Source organism: Mobula hypostoma, chromosome 22 (genome assembly GCF_963921235.1).
Source record: "Mobula hypostoma chromosome 22, sMobHyp1.1, whole genome shotgun sequence".
Taxonomy (NCBI): domain Eukaryota; kingdom Metazoa; phylum Chordata; class Chondrichthyes; order Myliobatiformes; family Myliobatidae; genus Mobula; species Mobula hypostoma.
Genome location: NC_086118.1, coordinates 55,513,870 through 55,533,199, shown reverse-complemented (window position 1 = coordinate 55,533,199; position 19,330 = coordinate 55,513,870). Strand labels below are relative to the sequence as shown.

At 37.5% G+C, this 19,330-nt stretch overlaps 1 protein-coding gene across 5 annotated transcripts in view; it reads right to left on the bottom strand.

The window, feature by feature from the left end:
* tex2 (testis expressed 2) overlaps nt 1–19,330 on the bottom strand; it is a 97,995-nt gene that overhangs the window by 55,255 nt on the left and 23,410 nt on the right. For all 5 annotated transcript variants that reach the window (XM_063030638.1, XM_063030637.1, XM_063030636.1 and 2 more), the window contains exons 2-3: nt 12,552–14,194; nt 1,272–1,472 (exon numbers count right to left, since the gene is read on the bottom strand). In XM_063030638.1, coding sequence (XP_062886708.1) covers nt 1,272–1,472; nt 12,552–14,168 — 1,818 coding nt within the window. In that variant the 5' untranslated portion in view covers nt 14,169–14,194. The remainder of the gene's footprint in view (nt 1–1,271; nt 1,473–12,551; nt 14,195–19,330) is intronic.

Below are 19,330 nucleotides of genomic sequence, written 5' to 3'. Positions count from 1 at the left end.
AAAGATCAGGAAGAAAGACTGAATGGTTTGTCCATCATATAGATTTTAATTTTTACTAAGTAGCTTCTGCAAAGTAAATAAAAGTTGCGTTGATTTTAAGCTATTGTTTAAACAGAATTGTAGAACTGCAGAGTCTGGAGCAGAGAGTAAGTAGCACATGGCCCAATGGAACCACAAAAGTGGGTTTATTATCACCAAACTTAGATTTCAAGTAAAATTCTAATAATATAATTATGCAAGAACAAGATTAGATTTGAAACATCAAGTGAACAATACCGTTCTTTCTCAGTTAAGATGATTCAGCTGCTGAGTTTTCAAACCCGTATTCAACGATCACCTATGCAAGAAACGTTAATAATCCAAACTTTATCTGCACTTAAATTACTGAATTGTTTGAAATATTTGAAGTCCATACTTATCACAGATCTAAATTTGCTTTGTCAGCAACAAAGTAATCATCATTAGGAATATGATGTGCAAGTACATGTATGTTATATTGTCAATCATTTGGATGATGGAATGTATGGTTTTATGGCCAAGTTTGAGGCGGGAGGAGAAGATGGCGGCACGCCTGCTTGTGCGCAGCCCTCCGGTGAAAAATGATATCGTATCTGTTAAATAGGGGCCGTGGACAATTCTGATTTGATGGAGAATGGACGTGAAAGCAGAGGAACATCTGGAGAAATTTCTGAAGTGCCCGCTTGCTGCTTTCGTTACTGTGTGGTCGGGAATCTTTCGGAGAGTAGGCCTCAAAATCCCCGGCCTTGCCTGCTTTTGGCGACTAAATCGTTCGGATGACTCAGAGTCGGATTGTGGTCGGCATGGCAGGGAGAGTTTTTCTTCCTTCTCCTGTCTGCGTGAGATGTGGGACATTTGAGAAACTTGGAACTTTACTGTGCTCATGGACTTCTTCATCAAGTTATGGTATTGTGCACTGTTGTAACTATATGTTATAATTATGTGGTTTTGTCAGTTTTTTCAGTCTTGGTCTGTCCTGTGTTTTGTGATATCACACCAGAGGAAATAATGTATCATTTCTTAAAGCATGCATTACTAAATGACAATAAAAGAGGACTACGTGTCTTCATAATCTAATCTAAAAAAAGTTTGTGGATGAGATGAAGACAGGTGGAGGGGCAGGTAGTGTCAAGGAAGCAGTGAGTCTGGAGAAAGTTTACAAAAAAAGTGCTTTTTGCATACCATTTATGAAATAAAAAATTTCAAAAGAAATTCTCCAAAAAGTAAATTTCATATCTTCTAATGCTACTCACCTTGCTCTCTGATAAATCATAAATCTTCTGACTGATGTACGTGACTTCAGTCCTGGCTTCATTGAATGAAGCTCTTCGAGATATATTTTTATTTGGCTTTGAAAGCCTGAGTACTGATCCTTCAAGACGAATATAGACCGAATGTGTTAATGTGGCATGGTAGGTTTCAGGATCATAATTGTAGATTTCATTCATCCATCCCTGTAAGAAAAAAAAACAGAATTGTAGAAATATACACTATTTATTCAAGGTGAATGTTTAATTTTTAAAAACCAATAAAGCCTGAGTATCTTCAAGCTTGATATTATACAAGCTTGGACAATCAATAACATCACAATTAATGTTTTTGCCCTTCCCTCACATTCCAATAAAAATCTGGAATTTTACAGATTTCTGGTGGTAAGGAGTTCTATCACATCACAATCAATCCAAAAGAATGTACAAGACCAAATTTATTATCCCTCTGCTCTGAAGGATCCTAAATCTAAAATATTAACTATTTCTCTTTCAATAGGTGCCACCTGATATGCTGAGCACTCCCAGTATTTTTTGTTAAGATTCAAATTTCCAACATCTACATTTTTTTTAAAATCTGCATCCCTCTCAATTCCTGCTCTGGAAACTGCTCAAGAATTTTCATAATCAAGCGGACTGGTTGGCTGACTCCAGTCTTCGCAAATTAACAATGACAGCAGAACGACAAAGATATTATGGAAAGCTGAGATGCTTCAGACAAATAAAATGTAATGAGGGGCAACTGAAATGGCTGTAATTATAATATGGAAGACAACATTTGGCCTTAGGAATTACGCTGAATGGCAATCCCACGAAATGCTTTCAACTGTGAAATTCCACATCTTTTGCAGTCTCAGAAATGAAAACTATTTCATTTACTTTCAAGTTCTTGAAAAGGTACTTTATAAACCTTATTATCTGCATGGAACTTGCATTTGTTGAAAATGTATGCACTTTCCCTCAAAGTAAGCTCTGTTTTCATATTTTTTCTGAAAGACTTAAGAACAGTCTACAGATACATCCAATTTAGGTAGGACTTCTCTATTCAATGGCTATTTTGCAGCATCCTCTGGAGCCATAGGATCATTACATAAAAAAACTGGATTTTGAAAATGGAATGCATTTACAAAATAAACATCTATATTCCAGTTTTCTTAATGAGGCAGAGAAATAGTTAATGAGACACTGAAGTTGCCAGGAAACACAAGCACATAATTTATGTTATATAACAGCCGAGGTTCTTCACAATAGTGCCAGCCAAAGCCCACATGAAACTCATTAACCAGACGCAAGGAACTTGAAACACAAAACACATTGCAATTTGAAAAGAATATCTTTTGCAGATCAATATTATATTGGTTCAACAAGCTTTCAATTTTTTAACCTTCTTAATATGGGAAGGTGATACATTGATAGGTTAATTATCCACTGCAAATCACACCTACTGTATGAGAAAAAATAACCTGAGGGAGCTAGTGGGAACATGCATGAATAAATTTTGATTTAGTGTGAAAGGAATGGTCAGCACAGACTCAGTGGGCTAAATAGCCTGCTTTCACAGTGCTTAATTACAGCCGAATTCACAGTGAACGATGCAGAGTAAGAGAGGAATGAAAATATAAAACAAACATTAAAATCTGAGGGAATGAGAGTCAATGTTTGTAAAAGTTAACATTCAGTTCATGAAGAACAGCTTGGCAGTGATATTAATGCCACCATCAATTGATTGAAATGGACAAACCACTACTTCGTGACAAGTTAATTTGTGACCCTAGGAACTGATTAAGAAAACTCATACCATCCAATAGATCTGAATAAGAACAATGAGATTCCAACTTCATCCGATCTGGTTGCATCACTGCTCAGGCTACATCCACACTACGCCGGATAATTTTGAAAACAAAGCTTTTTCTCTTCGTTTTGACCCTCCGTCCACACTGAAACGGCGTTTTCCTCCCCCCAAAACGGAGATTTTCGAAAACACTCTCCAGAGTGTGTAAATTTGAAAACAATTGCTTCGCGTTGTAGTGTGAACGGGGTAAACGGAGATATTTAAAAACGCTGTCATGACAACACCACAACAACAAAGCCTTTCCTGCTTCTGCTTGGTACTGCACAAGCACTGCCGGACGGCTGATATAACGCAGTCGGTGTGAACAGCGTGAGAGTTAAATTGTAAAGTGAGCTTTTTTGACTAGGTCCCCTAAATTGATTTGATTGAGCCTATCTTTAAAAATATTAATGTCAGAAATACTGCGCAGGTGGAAGATTCTACTCTCTTGTTGATCTTGGGTAGAGGACGGCTTCATGCGTATGTAGTTTACTTTATTCTCTACGTTAATAGTTTTTTTGGAGTTAAACATCTCTCTCCAAGGTTCTCCACTGCTTTGCTGACTTTGTAGTTGTTTGTAACTCGCGGAAACAGCTCGACTTCATTGTCTGTCTAAACGAAGAAGTCTGGTCTGCTTTTTCCAGCAGAGGTTTTCTTTGTATTCCTCGAACATTTTTGAAAACTTTCTTTCGCTGTTGTTGTAGGTACTCTAGTTTTTGACCAATGGAAATAGCAAACGCCGCCGTGGAAACATAAATATTATACCGTTCACTCTTTGCTTGTTTTCTGTAGATGTGTCTGCACATGCCCAGCAGGAGGAGATTCGCCCAAATATCCATTTTAGTGTGGACAGAGATATTTTGAAAAATGCCTAGTGTGGACGCCTGTCGTTTTTACTCGAAACCGGTGTTTCAAAATTATCCAGTCTAGTGTGGACGTAGCCTCAGTATGGCAATACTCTGCCATGACCACAAGAAACTGCAGAGGGCTGAGGACACAGCTCAGCACATTACAGAAACCAGCTCCTCTTTCATGAACTCTGTCTATACTTCTCGCTGCCCTCCCCTCTCCCATTGGGAAGAAGATACAAAAGCCTGAAAGCACATATCGCCACACTCAAGGATAGCTTACACCACTGTTTCAAGACAATTGAGTAGTTCCTAGTACAATAAGATGAACTCTTGACCAATTTGATAAAAGTTCAAAGTCAATTTATTATCAAATTACATACTGTATACATCACCATATGCCACCTGAAATTCGTTCCTTGTGGGCACACTTAGAAAATCCAAGAACCATAATGGAGACAATGTATGACCACACCCAAAAGGGTAGACAAACAACCAATGTGCAAAAGACAACACTGTGCAAATACAAAAGAAAAAAGAAAAAAATAATAATAAACAAACAGTAAATATCGAGAGCATGATATGAAGAGTCCTTGAAAGTGAGTCAATAGGCTGTGGGAACAGTTCAGTAATGGCGCAAGTGAAGTTCAGAGAAGTTATCTCCACTGGTTCAAGAGTCTGGTGGTTTAGGGATATAACTGTTCCTGAACCTAGTGGTGAGAGTCCTGAGGCTCCTGTACCTCCTTTCTGATGGCAATAGCAAGAAGACAGCATGACTTGAGTAGTAGGGGTCCCTGAAGGTGGATGCTGCTTTCCTGTGACAACGCTTCGAGTAGATGTGTTCAATGGTGGGGATTGCTTTATTCATGATGGACTGGGCTATATCCACTACTTTTTGTAGGATCTCTCAATCAAAGGCATTGGCATTTCCCTATCAGCCTGTGATACAACCAGTCAAACTCTCCACCACACATCTATAGAAGTCTGTCAAAGTTTCAGATGTCATGCTGAATCTTCAGAAACTTCTAAGGAAGTAGAGGTGCTGCTGTGCTTTCTTCATAATTATACTTACCAGGCCAGGTCCTCTGAAATGATAACATTGAGGAACTTGAACTTGCTGACCCTCTCCATGTCTGATCCCCTGATGAGGACTGGATTATGGACCTCCAGTTCTTCCTCCTCAAGTCAATAATCAGCTGATATTAACAGAGGTTGTTGTTATGGTACCACTCAGGTTTTCAATCTCCCTCCTATATTCTGCATTTGTCACCACATTTCATTCAACAAACGACCGTGATGTCGTCAGCAAACTTAAATATGGCACTGGAGTTGTGCTTAACCTCACAGTCATAAATGTAAAGCGAGTAGAGCGGGGGCTAAGCACACAGCCTTGTGGTGCATCTGTGCTGATGGAGATTGTGGATGAGATGTTATTGCCACTCTAAACTGACTGAGGTCTGCAAGTGAGGAAACAGAGGATCCAAGGAGGTATTGAAGCCAAGATCTTGAAGCTTATTGACTAGTTTTGAGGGGATGATAGTATTGAATGCCAAATTGTAATACAGCATATCTTCCTTGCTCTTGTACTGTATGCTTCTATTTATAAAACTTATTTAAAAACCTTCTCAATCTGAAAATATTTTTGTAACAAACGCTTGATACCTCTCCCCAAGTGTAAAGAAAGATAACTTTGACAACTTCAAAACTCCACTTGTTTATTATGGTCACATACTTAACAAAGTTGTTGTTTAGTTTACACACTTCATCTTTATTCTTTCAGCATAGAACAAGAATTCAGGAACAAACTATTTACCTCCAAGTCCACACTGGAATTTATGCTCAATTCAAGCCTCGCCCCATGCCTCCGCATTATCAGCATGACGACCTATTCTCCCACCTTAAACATTAAAAATCTTAGCTTTCCTTTGCTCACCAGCTTCTGTGTCAGTAATGAAACATCACATTTTAATGACTACTTCATAGAATCCATGTCGACCAGCACACATGAAGTAAACACTAAAGAAGCCAAAGATCAAAGATCAAACTGATTTGTACATATGTTAACTTTATACGTGGATCTAAACAATAGAACCCCAAAAATTCAGCACTGGTCTGAAATTTATATAGCAAACTCCAAAAGATCACAAATTTGATATCAAGTAACTTCAAAGTACTGTGGATGTTTAAGGACAACAACAGAAATGAATGGAAAAACGAAGTAGGCCAGATCACAGAATTAAGATTTCAAATCAAAGGATTGTTATCTTATCATAATAAAATGAACGACTGCCAAAGATTTACAACAAATAAAGCTTTTGTATTCAGTATCCTATAAGACAATCCCCTTGTCAAAGATATAGCCAAATTCAATCCATCTTGATTTATATCTCTAATGTAGTGCATGTTACAATACCTAAATTTTCTTGAACTCTCACAGAGCCATTTCTATCCTGAGAAAATTTTGTCCTAAGCACTTTGAAAGATGAAATCATAATTTACGGAAAAAATAAAATCCAAACATCAACTTGGCAGCATAAAGGTAGGATTTTTACCTAGAATTAGATTTTGAAAACATTACTTTCACTGTACATATTTGTGATCTTATTGGCAGGGTTAAAATATGATGAAATTTAAGCTTATCTTTATTATTCATTTCCAACTCATTTCCATGGTTTTGATTTGCAGAAGTTTGAAAAATCCAACAATCAATGCTTGTTTAAATACATCTTTGTACATCACCAGTGAAACTGAGAAAGTTTCAAGTTGCTTTATTTTACAAGATCTCCATGGAGATTCAAGATGGAACTGTGCAGTTCTGTCAAAAATTATCCCTCAACCATAACTAAGCAGATTACTTGGTCTTTTATTCAATTGGATGTGGTCCTTGCACTACAGAAATTCATTATGTTCCTTATGCAAATAAAAGAACAAAGCTTTTCATTGCTTCAAAATTTCATGATGCAATTTACAATAAGTAAAGCATAATCACATTTGGAATGTAGGAAAATCTAAATCAATTGAAGCAAGGCCCCACAGACAGCAGTGAAATGTGTGGCCAGATCACGTGCTTTGAAACACAATGTGGGAAAAATATTGCATAGGGCACTTTTAAAAAAGAACTTCTCATGGGTTTTTTTTACATTCACCCAAGTTTGTTAAATGTGAGCATATCTAGAATGAGATGCCAGAGGTAACGGAGACTGACACTATTACAACATTTCTAAAGTATTTGGAAAGGTACTTGACAAGGAAAGGAGTAGAGGGAACTGGGCCTAATGCAGGCAAATGGGATAGTGTGGATAGGCATCATGGTTAGCATAGACTAGGTGGCTAAATGGGCCCATTTCTGTGCTACTAGACTCTTAAAGGATTTCACCGGCTGTCGTCACAAACTATAAAAATGCAAGTTCATGTTTGTGGACACGGAAACTAAGTAAACAAAACGATGATTAAAAATCCCAGAAAATAAACTTGTGTTCCAAAATTTATGTTTAATTACCAAAAAGTCTTTAAAGGCTTTTAATAAAACAAGGAACTCTAAATTTCAAACGAATGTCAACTTCGAGATATGTTCAATGATGATGCTATGTTTATTATTTAAATAAAATTTCTGAAAGAATGTCATCATTTCGATAAAATAAGACCCTGCTTTCACTCAAAATAAACTTGGCAATGCAAAATTTACATGACTGTAATTGACAATGAGATTGATTCCATTGCACACAGCAAGTCGATCACTCCTACACTTTTCAGCTGCATGTTCAAAAGGATCTCATAGTTTTCATTATTTGTTGCAACATTAGAAAACTTAAAACCAAACATTGAAGAGGTCTGTACAGGCAGGCAGGGCAGAAATGATTAGAAGCCTCAACGGTATGGGACTTACAGTAAATTCAAATAAACTTCAGAAAACCAGTTAGGAGGAAGAAATTGTTTAAATATATTTATATGACTGTATATTTACAATTTTTAAACAAAGAGCCACCAAACTGAAAGTTATGCAAAACTGACACAGTAAGTTTGGCAAAAGTACAAAACTTAAGATTCATAGAGTTAGTGTCAATACTACCTACGAGCTTGAAAAAGGCATGAACTTAAACATACATCCAAACTGACATTGTTCCTGATAATAGTTAAACAACGAATGATGCTGTACTCCCTTTCTGCAACATTAGATCGCAAGCTGAGGAACCATATGTATAAGTATTTGAATAGACAGGGACTAATTAGGGAGAGTCAATATGGCTCATGTCTGACCAATCTTTCAGTTTTCTGAGGAAGTTACCAGAAAAGTTGCTGAAGGCAAGACAGCAAATGTTGTCTACATGGACTTTATCAAGGCCTCTGACAAGGTCTTGCATGAGAGGTTGGTCACAAAGGTTCAGCCGTTTGGCATTCAAGATGTGGTAGTAAACTGGATTAGACATTGGCTTTGTGGGAGAAACCAGAGTGGTAGTAGATAGTTGCCTGTCTGACTGGAGGCCTGTGACTAGTAGTGTGCGCAGGGATCGTGCTGGGTCCATTGCTGTTTGTCATCTATATCAATAAGCTGGATGGTAACTGACTCAGCAAATTTGTGAATGACACGAAAATTGAGGTTGTAGTGGACATTGTGGAAGACTATCAGAGCTTGCTGTGAGATCTGGACAGCTGGAAAAATGGGGTAAAAAACAGCAGGTAGAATTTAATATAAACAAGTGTGAGGTGTTGCACTTTGGGAGGACTTCACAGTGTACAGTAAGAAACTGAGGACTGCAGCAGAGAGGGATCTAGGAATACAGCTTCATAATTTCTTGAAAATGGCATCACAGGGAGATAGCAACATAAAGAAAGCTTTTGGCACACTGCTTCATAAATCAAAATATCGAGTACAGGAGTTGGGTTGTTACATTGAAGTTGTAGATGATGTTGGTCAGGCCCAATTTGGACTATTGCCTGCAGTAGGCAAGATGTTGGTGAGATTGAAAGAGTATAGGGAAAACTTACAAGGTTGTTACCAGCACTTAAGAACCTGAGTTCTGGGGAAAGGTTGAACAGGTTAAGACGTTATTCCCTATGAGGGGAGATTTGATAGAGGTATTTAGAATTATAGATAGTGTAACTGCAAACAGGCTTGTTCCACTGAGGTTGGGTTAACAGTAAAAGGTGAAACGTCTAAGGGGAAAATGAAGGGGAATTTCTTTACTCAGAGGGTGGCGAGTGTGTGGAATGAGTTGCCAGCCCAAGAAGTGGATGTCGGTTTGATTTCAAAACTTGAGAAATTTGCATAGGTACATGGATGGGAAGGGTATGGAAGGCTATGGTCAGGTGCAGATGGGACTAGGCAGATTGATGGTCCTGCACAAAATAGATGGACCTATGCTTTAGTGTTTTATGACTAAGCTTTTTTTTTAAATCCACTCGTGAAAATAAAAGGCTTCTTCTTGAGTAGTAAAGATAACTAAGCACTTAATTACTAGTCACAGATAATAACACCATTAGTTTCTATCCATTAATACACTTCCAATTCACATGAAAATTTTTCTTAAAATGGGCACTTTGGTTTTAGAGTGAGAAAACTGGATAATACAAATTTAGACAGTAGCTAAAGCAACTTACAAAATAAAATGATTAGAAAATGTTGTGTTGGAGAATGGTGATCAGTGGTCAAGCATCAACAATCATGCAGACCAAGCGCAATTTGAAATTTAAGCTTGAAGAGTCGTCCCTGAAGGTGATCTAGACAAGGAGAATTAGTGAAAATGAAGCAATAGAACAGCCTGAAATACTGTAAATTTCTGCTGAAGAGTTGGATATAGGGTTGTTTTAAAATGTGATTCAAACTATGATGTAAATCAGCTGAGGAAGAGCAGGAGGCAAAGCACCTGTTAACCACAATAGGTCACATCCAGCCTTAATAGTTTTAGAGGGAAGTAATTATCAAAAGTTTTAGACAGACAAACATCAAAGCTGTTATAGAGTGCACAGTGGACAGAGATGGCACAGATATCAATTACACATAGAAACAAACACTAAAGTGAACAGGAAAAAATTACAGGATATGCTGCAAAAAACTAATGAACAATATGTATTTGCTCCTTGCTCCACACACACAACTTCATATGAAGGGATTTGGACAATGAAAAGGCAGTCCTATAAATGTTAATTCAATTGAAATCCATTCCATTGTTGTGCATTTCTAAACAAACTTACTTTTACATCCTTAACATCCTAGATTCTTCAGTGAGATAAATAGTTTCTCTGTAGCTAAGCTGTAAGCTCTCTATGAATTTTAAAAAATTTTATTTTAAGATAGAGCGCGGAATAGGCCCTTCTAGCCCTTGGAGACACGGCGCCCAGCGATCTCCCAATTTAATCCTAGCCTAATCTCAGCACAATTTACAATGACCAATTAATCTACCAGCCAGTACGCCTTTGGACTGTGGGAAGAAACTGGAGCATCCAGAGGAAACCCATGTGGTCACAGTGAGAACATACGAACTCCTTACAGGCAGTGGTGGAAGCTTTGATGCAATTATTTTCCCCCATTCCTCCAGAGAAACATACTCATTCTAATTCCCTACATCTCCACTCAAAGGTTGATATCTTCATCACAAGAATCAACCTGATTACTGATGGGAGTATCCTTCCTTAGGCATAGAGTCTAAACTTGTACACATTATTGATAAAGTTCAACATGGTATGCAAAAAAATTACATTTTTACTCCTATCCCTAGTATCAAAGGGTACCAATCCATTTAGTAACTGTTTAACTTGAGTGTTCCAATGATCTCTTGGTTATCTCTTCCTCCTTCATGAATGTAATCTCTTGCTATTTTAATCTCATTTCCCATTGTCACTGTGGTTCTTGAGCTACATTTTCATTTCAAATTTTTCCACATCAATGACCTCCCCTATCTGTAATCTTCACCAGCCCTGCAATCTTACGGATTCTTCCAATTTTACCTTCAATTAATTTTAATCACTTCATTGACAATAGGGCTGCAATTTCCCCAATCTCTGGAATTCTCAGAAAAAACACTCAAAATGCTCTTTAAACCTAACACATCTGTTGTTTTCTAACGTACAGGACTAGAGTCAAAATTTGTTTGACAAAACCTGTTTGATCTCTCTATGTTAAGGAAGCTAAATAAATGCATGCTGTTGCAAACCATTAACCTATAATACAACAGTGCCTAGAGTTCACAAATATTGGTTGGGTGACAAAATACAATACACAAAATAGTCTTTTTAAACAGTATATAAAAATAAATATCTTAAGCACACACAAAATTTCAAATCAAATACCAACAGCTGGTCCGAAAAGAGCCCAAGGAATCCATTACAAAATGGCAAATTTAGTTAAATACAGACTTGGTAGTTGAAAACAGAACAATAATGGATGGCTGCTTTTTGACTGGAAGCCTTAACCAGCAGTGTACCATAGAGATCAGTGCTGGAATGCTAAGTGCTTGTTAAATACGCATATAAATGGTTTAGATAAAAATGTGATCATTAAGTTTACAGATGACAAGAAGTGTTTTAATAGAGAGATGGGAGTTTTCTACAGACAACAAAAGGATATTGATTAGCTAGTAACACAAACAAAACCCTGGAGGAACTCAGAATACTTTTCAGGCAATGACCCTTCACAGCTGTTACATTAGGTAGATGTAAGTTATTTAGTAACTGTTTAACTTTAGTGTTCCAATGATCTCTTGGTTATCTTCCTCCTTTCATGAACCTAAGCCATTACTAATGTGTGCGACGTGGTGCATTTGGCAAGATCGAATAAGCATAGAAGTAGAGCCATAGGAGTATCAAGGAAGAAAGGGGCTCTGCTGTGCAAGTCCAAAGATCCCTGAAGGTGGCAATATAGGTAGATATTATAATGAAGGGGGCCTATGTGATGTCTGCCTTGATTAACCAGAACACAGAGCACATTATCAGGGAGGTCCTTAATTAGGCCACAGCTGAGTTATCTGATTAATACAACATAGGGTGTGTGCAATTACACTGCAGACTATGCAGAGAAGATTCACCAGGACATAGATTGGGATGAAATCTTTCAATTATGAGGAAAGACTGGACAGACCGGGTTTGTTTTCCATGGAACAGAGGCTGAAGGGGGAGACTGATGAATGTGTAGAAAAAGGAGAGAGTCACAGATAGAGAAGATATAATTTTTTTTAACCAAGGTTGAGGTTTTCAAGACTAGAGGATAGAGGTTTAACGGGAAGAGCAAGAGATTTAGTGCAGACTTTCTCTCTACCAAGAGTAGACAACCACCACCTAAGAAGTGATAGAGATAGGTATTCTCACAACACTGAAGAAGCATCTGGATGAGCACTTGAATCACCAGGGCATAGAATGCTACTGACCAAGTGCTGGTAAATGTGATTAGTACAAATAGGTATTGATAGTTGGGATGGGCAAGCCTATTACTGTGCTCTATGATTATGATTTTCAACCATAGCTTTCTTTAACACTGCAGTTTATCTAACATGAAGTATTCAACGAGTGCCAGAAATGGAAAAAAAATGTCATGAATAAGCCACATAACCCAATTATGCAAAGCAATAATTTCAAAGCTTAATGTATTCCCACCTTAAATATTTCTGGTTCCTTTATATCCAAGGGTTCTGTAGTTGGATATTCAAAATAAATCCTTCTTGATGACTGTTGATAGTCTCTCCGCTTTCTCGGTACTAACAGCCAAACAACACCAATTGCCATCATAAATCCAAAGCTAATGCCTAGAAATAGTCCATTCAAATAACTTGGAAGAGGCAGCACTAAATAGGAATATACAAGCGTTGTAAAGAATAACAAAGTCTTAAATGGAACTTCAGCAGGTTGAACTTCACAATCTTTTCCATCTTGATTTAATATTTCACTTTCTTCCTTAATTACTTCTCCAGTTAAGGGTTCTACAGGTTTATCCTCAATCTCTTCAGTTTCCATCTCAAATGCTTCAAGAAACAAATCACAGTAGTCATTTTCTTCTTTGCTGGCAAGTACAGAGAGAGAGCATTTATCTAAACTTAGGGGAGATTCCTTCAGAAAAGATTCTTTCATGGACCCCAAAGATGAGCTTTTCATGTCCCCTTCTTTTGATGGCTCATCAGCGAGCCTGGAACTACTTTTACATAGAATTGAATCTTTTGTTGAGTAGTCCTCATCAGAATCACATTCTTCCTCTTTAATGCTATAGTTGTTGCTTTCCAAATGACCATTTAAACTAGTTAGAGTGGAAAGTTCTGTTGCACTAGATGATAAAGCTTTATGACGAAGACTACTACTCTCATCACCAATTATCTTGCTTAAAAGTTGAAAAGGTTCATAAATAACCTCTGAAAGACGCCTTTTAGTGTCTTCAATTCTTGCCTCCACTTCAGTTACTTTGAAAAATGACCTACCTTCCGATGGAGAGGTGATTGGAGAAGAAGGTGCAGTCTTAGAATCTCCTCCTGTGACTCGAGGTTGAGTAAACTGTTTGAATAAATGCAAGTTTATTCGAGAATCAGAGGTCCTAATTGCAACAGATTCTGACTCTTGTTTTGATGTGTCTGTTGACAGTGATTTAACTAGTGTTTTCATTAAGTCCCTCGTCCTTAAAGAGGTACTGGATTCTTTTGGGTCTACTTCTGTTGAAAGAGATTTTACCAAACTTGCAAATGGTTTTGTGCTCGTCATGGAAGATGAAGGGACAGTGGATGGCACAATATGTTGAGATGGAGTATCAGTTCCTGAGGCTGAAACTGTAGCTCTCACCTCTGAAGACAAACTTGTGGAATCCATTTGTTGGCCCAATAGTGAAGGCAATGGCAACGGCAACGCAGTGGTGGTAGTTGATGCAGCTGACAATTCTAACGATTCTGAAGAGGTCATTGTCGATGCTGAAGATGGAATGGAAAATGTAACTGCAGCTGATATTGCTGATGAATTTGATGAGGTAGCAGGCGCTGATAGAAGTTGGCCACCATGTTTACATGTACTTGCTTTTTCTTTAAGCTCTGGCACAAAACTTTGGTCTTTCACCTCTTCATGAAGTATTGTTGAAGAATTTTCAAATTCTTCTTCCTCTTCCTCCTCCTCTTCCTTACCAAAAGCAGAAAAGTGTATGGTGATGGTCTCTCTGGAAACAGAGCGCTGAACCTGCACTTTCGGTGTTGACGACATAGAAATGGCTCTTTCTGCATGACTTCCACTCTGACTTGTCATTGCAGTCCTGCATTAAGTATCACGATCTAAAAACAGAAGTACATGAATAGATTACACTTTTGCAAATCTATAATACAAAAAAAGTACTTCAGTTCACTGACTGAATAAACAAGCTACACTTCATAGTTTTCATTTTCAAAATAAGAGTTTTCAGATAATATCTTTATTAGTTTCTGCAAATTGTAAAATTTGTGAAACCAAAGGGCAGTAGGTTCAAGGTACATTTTATTGTCAAAGTATGCATACAACTCTAATATCTGTCTTCTCCAGATAGCCATGATATATACATGAAAAAGAAACAAAACTTGCAAACCCTAGAATCCTCCACCCCCTTCCTGCAGAAAAAAACAGCAACAATAACAATCCCCGACCATGTTATAGTTACTATTCTATAGATTTGCTGTATGCCCACAGGAAAAAGAATCTCTGGGTTGTATGGTGTCCTCTTGAAATGAATGCTTATGTTGCATTTCTCATCCCTACCAACTCAACCTGCCAGTTAACCTTTAAAGAATCCTGCACTAGGACTCTCAAGTCCCTTTGCGTCTCCGATTTCCAAATTTTCTGCTCACTTAGAAAATAGCCTATGCCTTTATTCCATCTACCAAAGTGCATAACCATACACTTCCCTACACTATATTCCATCTGCTACTTCTTTACTCAATGTTCTAATCTAAGTCCTTCCTCAGCACCACCTATCTTCATAACGTCCACAAATTTTGCCACAAAACCATCAATTCCATATTCCAAATCATTGACATATAACATGAAAAGCAGTCCCTACACCAACTCTTGCAGAACATCACCAGTCACTGGCAGCCAATAAAAGGCCCCTTTATTGCCACTCTTTGCCTCCTGCCAGTCAGTCAATCCATGCCAGTGTCCTTCCTGTAATACCATAGGTTATCTTGTCTAGCAAATTGCACTAGTATGTTCTGTGGAAGATGGAATTTGACCAACTGCCAGAAATTCTTTCAAACCTTTCTCAAAGGATATTATTGCCCCCTTCTTGTACAGGTCTGACCAGCCCTTGAAGGCCCAATGATCCAAAACCCTATGTCTCCTCCCCCCACATCAGAATCAGATTTAATATCACTGGCATTACCTCCTTCCTGATGGTAGCAATGAGAAGGGGGCATGTCCTGGGTGATGGGAGTCCTTAATGATGGATGCTGCCTTTTTGAGACATCACTCCTCAATATCATGGATACTATGGAGGCTAGTGCCCATGATGGAGCTGATTAAGTTTACAACACTCTGCAGTAGCCAACCCCTCACCACCGCGCACCCCCCCCGCCAAACACATATACACACACACACACACAAAACAGTGATGCAGCCAGTTAGAATGCTCTCTGTGGTACATCTGTAGAAATTTGCAATTGTCTTTGGTGACTTACTAAACCTCCCCAAACTCCTAATGAAATACATCAACTCCTTAGAGCTACATATTCAATTTTATTATTTTCCTATTTTTTGCCTCACCTGCATATGACAGAGACAAATCCCAAGATTACAACCAGAAGTATTTTTAAACCATCTTTCTACCCAATTTTCTAGATTTTCTTTGTAGGATCTCATCTCTCTTCCTGCCTACCTCATTAGTACCAATATGGACTCGACTTATTGTTGCTCATCCTCCCCTTTCAGAATGTTCTGTGCCCATCCAAGACATCCTTGACTCTGGTATCAGTGAGGAAACATTACCCGAGTCTAGCTCGTAGCCATAGAAACATCTGATTGCATGCCTAGACTTTACCCTACCTTGGTATACGTTAGAGCCAATTGTAGTGTTATTGTTTTAACTATTTAAAGAATTACCCTCATGTTACAATTTTCCTTAAAATTATATTATTGATGAGGCTATTCTTACAAATAGCATCTCATAATATCCAGGCTCTTTTTTAAAAACTTTTATTTAAATGCTGTCATCTCATTCCTCCACTCAGAGGTCAGTATTTATTTCTGGTTAAATGGTTAATATGATACCAGGAAGTGTGATTGGTTTCTCATATAAAAACAGCTGGTCTATTGAAAACTGTTGTTCCTATTTGGTCATTGAATAAACTGCCTTTTCCAGCAAGGCTAGATTCTGATACAGAAATTTATGCTATGAATATTTTGAGGATTTTATTTCTAACAACCCCCAGATATTTTAGTGCTTTCTTTTCTATCATACAATAAATTTACACAGATGAAACGATATGAAATATTTTGACAGCTGTTAAACACAAAAAAGAAACGTCAGCCATATCTATGTGACACGACAGTGAAACTCCACAAAATACTCTGTTTAAATACAAGTAGTTTGCTTCCAATAAGATTTAACGTGTTTCTTTACAAATCAAAGGGCTCCTGATCAAAATTTTTGCACTCTGAAGCTATTTTTGAAATTATTTTGTACCCACGATTTCTGACTAGCAATCTACTTAACAGAGTAAATAGCTGTTCACTAAAATCTCTTTCAAACTACCTTTTATATTGAATATCTCAACTTCATCTTCCTTTAATTTCCCTATTCCAAGACCATTTTAAATTATCCACATAAATTCATGCTCCAGGGCTAATTCTGGTAAACCTCATCTGACTGACATCCAAGATTTTTCCTAAAGTATAACATCCATTTCCCCCCTCCCCACTTTTGTGACAACATTCTTGGTTTAGACAAAATAGCTTCCCTGGGCATTCTTGGTTTCTGTTCTGCCTCAAATCTGTAAATGTGGTTCGCTTCTAAGTGGCAATTCTTAGATGCATTTCTTTCTAAAGTAAATTCCGTAATTATTCAGAATTTCCTCCTGCACAAACTCAACCTGTCCAGCCTCATTCCCTAGAATTATACACGAGGAAGCTTCTTTCCTCCTTGAACAAGAAACACACTGATCAAGTTCCCAGTACACACATTTCAGGAGTTTATTATGACTCTTAGCTTCTTTTTTCATTTGTATTTGGGAAATTGAGGAGCTCTAAATCATTACTCTAATCATCTGAGAATTCCCCACAGATTTACTTCACTATTTGGGGTTTTACAGTAAACAACTAGCAATGTAACAGCTGTTCTTTTAGAGCACTTTGCCAAAAGATATACTGTATGCTGTTTCCCCATCTCTTCCATCAGCATATTGCTCCAGCTTCAATTGTCAAGACAAGTGTAGGCAAAGGATTTCAATTTCCAACTACGTTTGCCTCAACATACACATTCCAATTCTGACCCGACTCCCCACCACATATCAATAGTTCAACTTAATATCAGAGATTGCAGAAACAAATAAACTATTGCCTTCATTCCCTTTCCTAAACACATGCCTTTCTTGTGTTCTTCCTTTCTTGGAGATGAAAAGAATCACGATCTACCCTTCTGCTTAATTGTTTAGCATTGTTACACTAGGTATAATACAGAGAACCCTGATTCAACTTCAACAAATTGGCAAGAATGATTTAGAGAGAAAAAGACATTTTGCACAGGAACAGAGAAGCTAGAGGACTTTATACAATTTTATTACATTGTTTTTGAGATGTGTGACATCATACTACTGTACCTTTTGCTTGACTAAATTAAGGAAGACATAGAAAGACAAACAGTGATGGACAGATACTAATTATTAGCCTATAGGAGAAAAGGTTTGAACTCGAGGACTGTTTTAAAACATTATACATGGATTCAAGAGAAGAAATTGAATCAAGACAGACAAGTATAATAGACCAGACAGCATCCCTTGAAACTGTACATCCTACAATTGTCCATCTCCAACAGTCCTGAACCTTTGAGGAAAAACAAGTTTTAAATCACAAAAGAATTATTCATGAGCCACTTCCAATTTATCTCAAATGATCTGCAAAATACGTGTCTGCATGACACACATAAAAGACAGCTTCCCTCATATCAGCTCCACCCCCAACCCTGGCCTCTCCTCTGTTGAATATCAAATTTTAAAAGGTACAATGATTTGTAGATCTTGTAAATATTCAAATACTGCTTAAGCTGTAGGTCGATAGGTACACTGGATTCCGTTTAATTGGATCATTGGTTAATCAAAACAGCTACTTATTTGGAGCAACTCAAAGAAAATAAATGAATCAAGAAAATAGCCAGGATCCCCTTCATTTATTTGAGACATTATGGCACTTAACTGGGATGAAAGACTGTTGCCAAACAGTTTCTAACTAAAATCTGTTGCATACACTTATGTGGTTGTTAGACACTATGCTGTGCGAGTACAGTTTTTAAACAGTATCAGTTGCATGTGATCGTGTTCAAAAAAGCAGTGATTTTTATCACTGATAGTTGGCAAGAACTAAGCAGTATTTGCTCACTGCAATTTATGCTTGGAGTTGACAGAAACTGCCAAGAGTGAAAATGAAAGATGTCATTACTTTCAAGTTAGGAATGACAAAGAATTAAGGCATCTTGAATGTTACAATGAAAATGATGATGTAGAGCAGGGGTAGGCAACCTTAAGCACAAATGATTTCCTAGCATGCGTTATTCATTAATTTGAGGCCAAACATAACTAGATGTATTTAAATGGATAATTCCCAAATTTCAAGTTTTTTTAATATATGGCATTTATCTGGCCCACCGTCCGCTCACTAATATGCGATCCGGCCCACAGAGGCAAAAAGTTTGCCGACCCTTGATTTAGAGGATACAATCATCGACAGTATTGTATGAAGGCAGTCCATTATCCGCATTAGGTGTCTGCACAGATTTTATTAAGTCAAAAGAACACAGCACCATACACTGAATAAATATCTCCATCAATAACTATAGGGAATTAATACAGCTCTATAGTACTGTAGTAGTATTGGTAGCATTCTAATTTGTTCTGTATTTTATTTAAATACATATTTTGTTACTCGGTTAAACAGTAATTTGTCTCTTTTTATAGCTTTTAAACTATTTCCATGAAATCAGCTAATTGGGGTAGCCACTTAATTGGGCCAAAATATACATGGTCTGATGGGTCCCATTTATCCAGAAACCACTGTATATTGAATACAAATGAACAAGAACAGTCAGACCAATGTTGTTATTTTGAAATGTTATTCAGTGATTTATGCCAAAAATGCTAACTATTTTATGCAAATCTTTTGAGAAGTTCAAAGTCACAATGTTAACAGTAGTACTGCAGAGTCTGCCAGTATAGTGTCACATTCTATTTTCT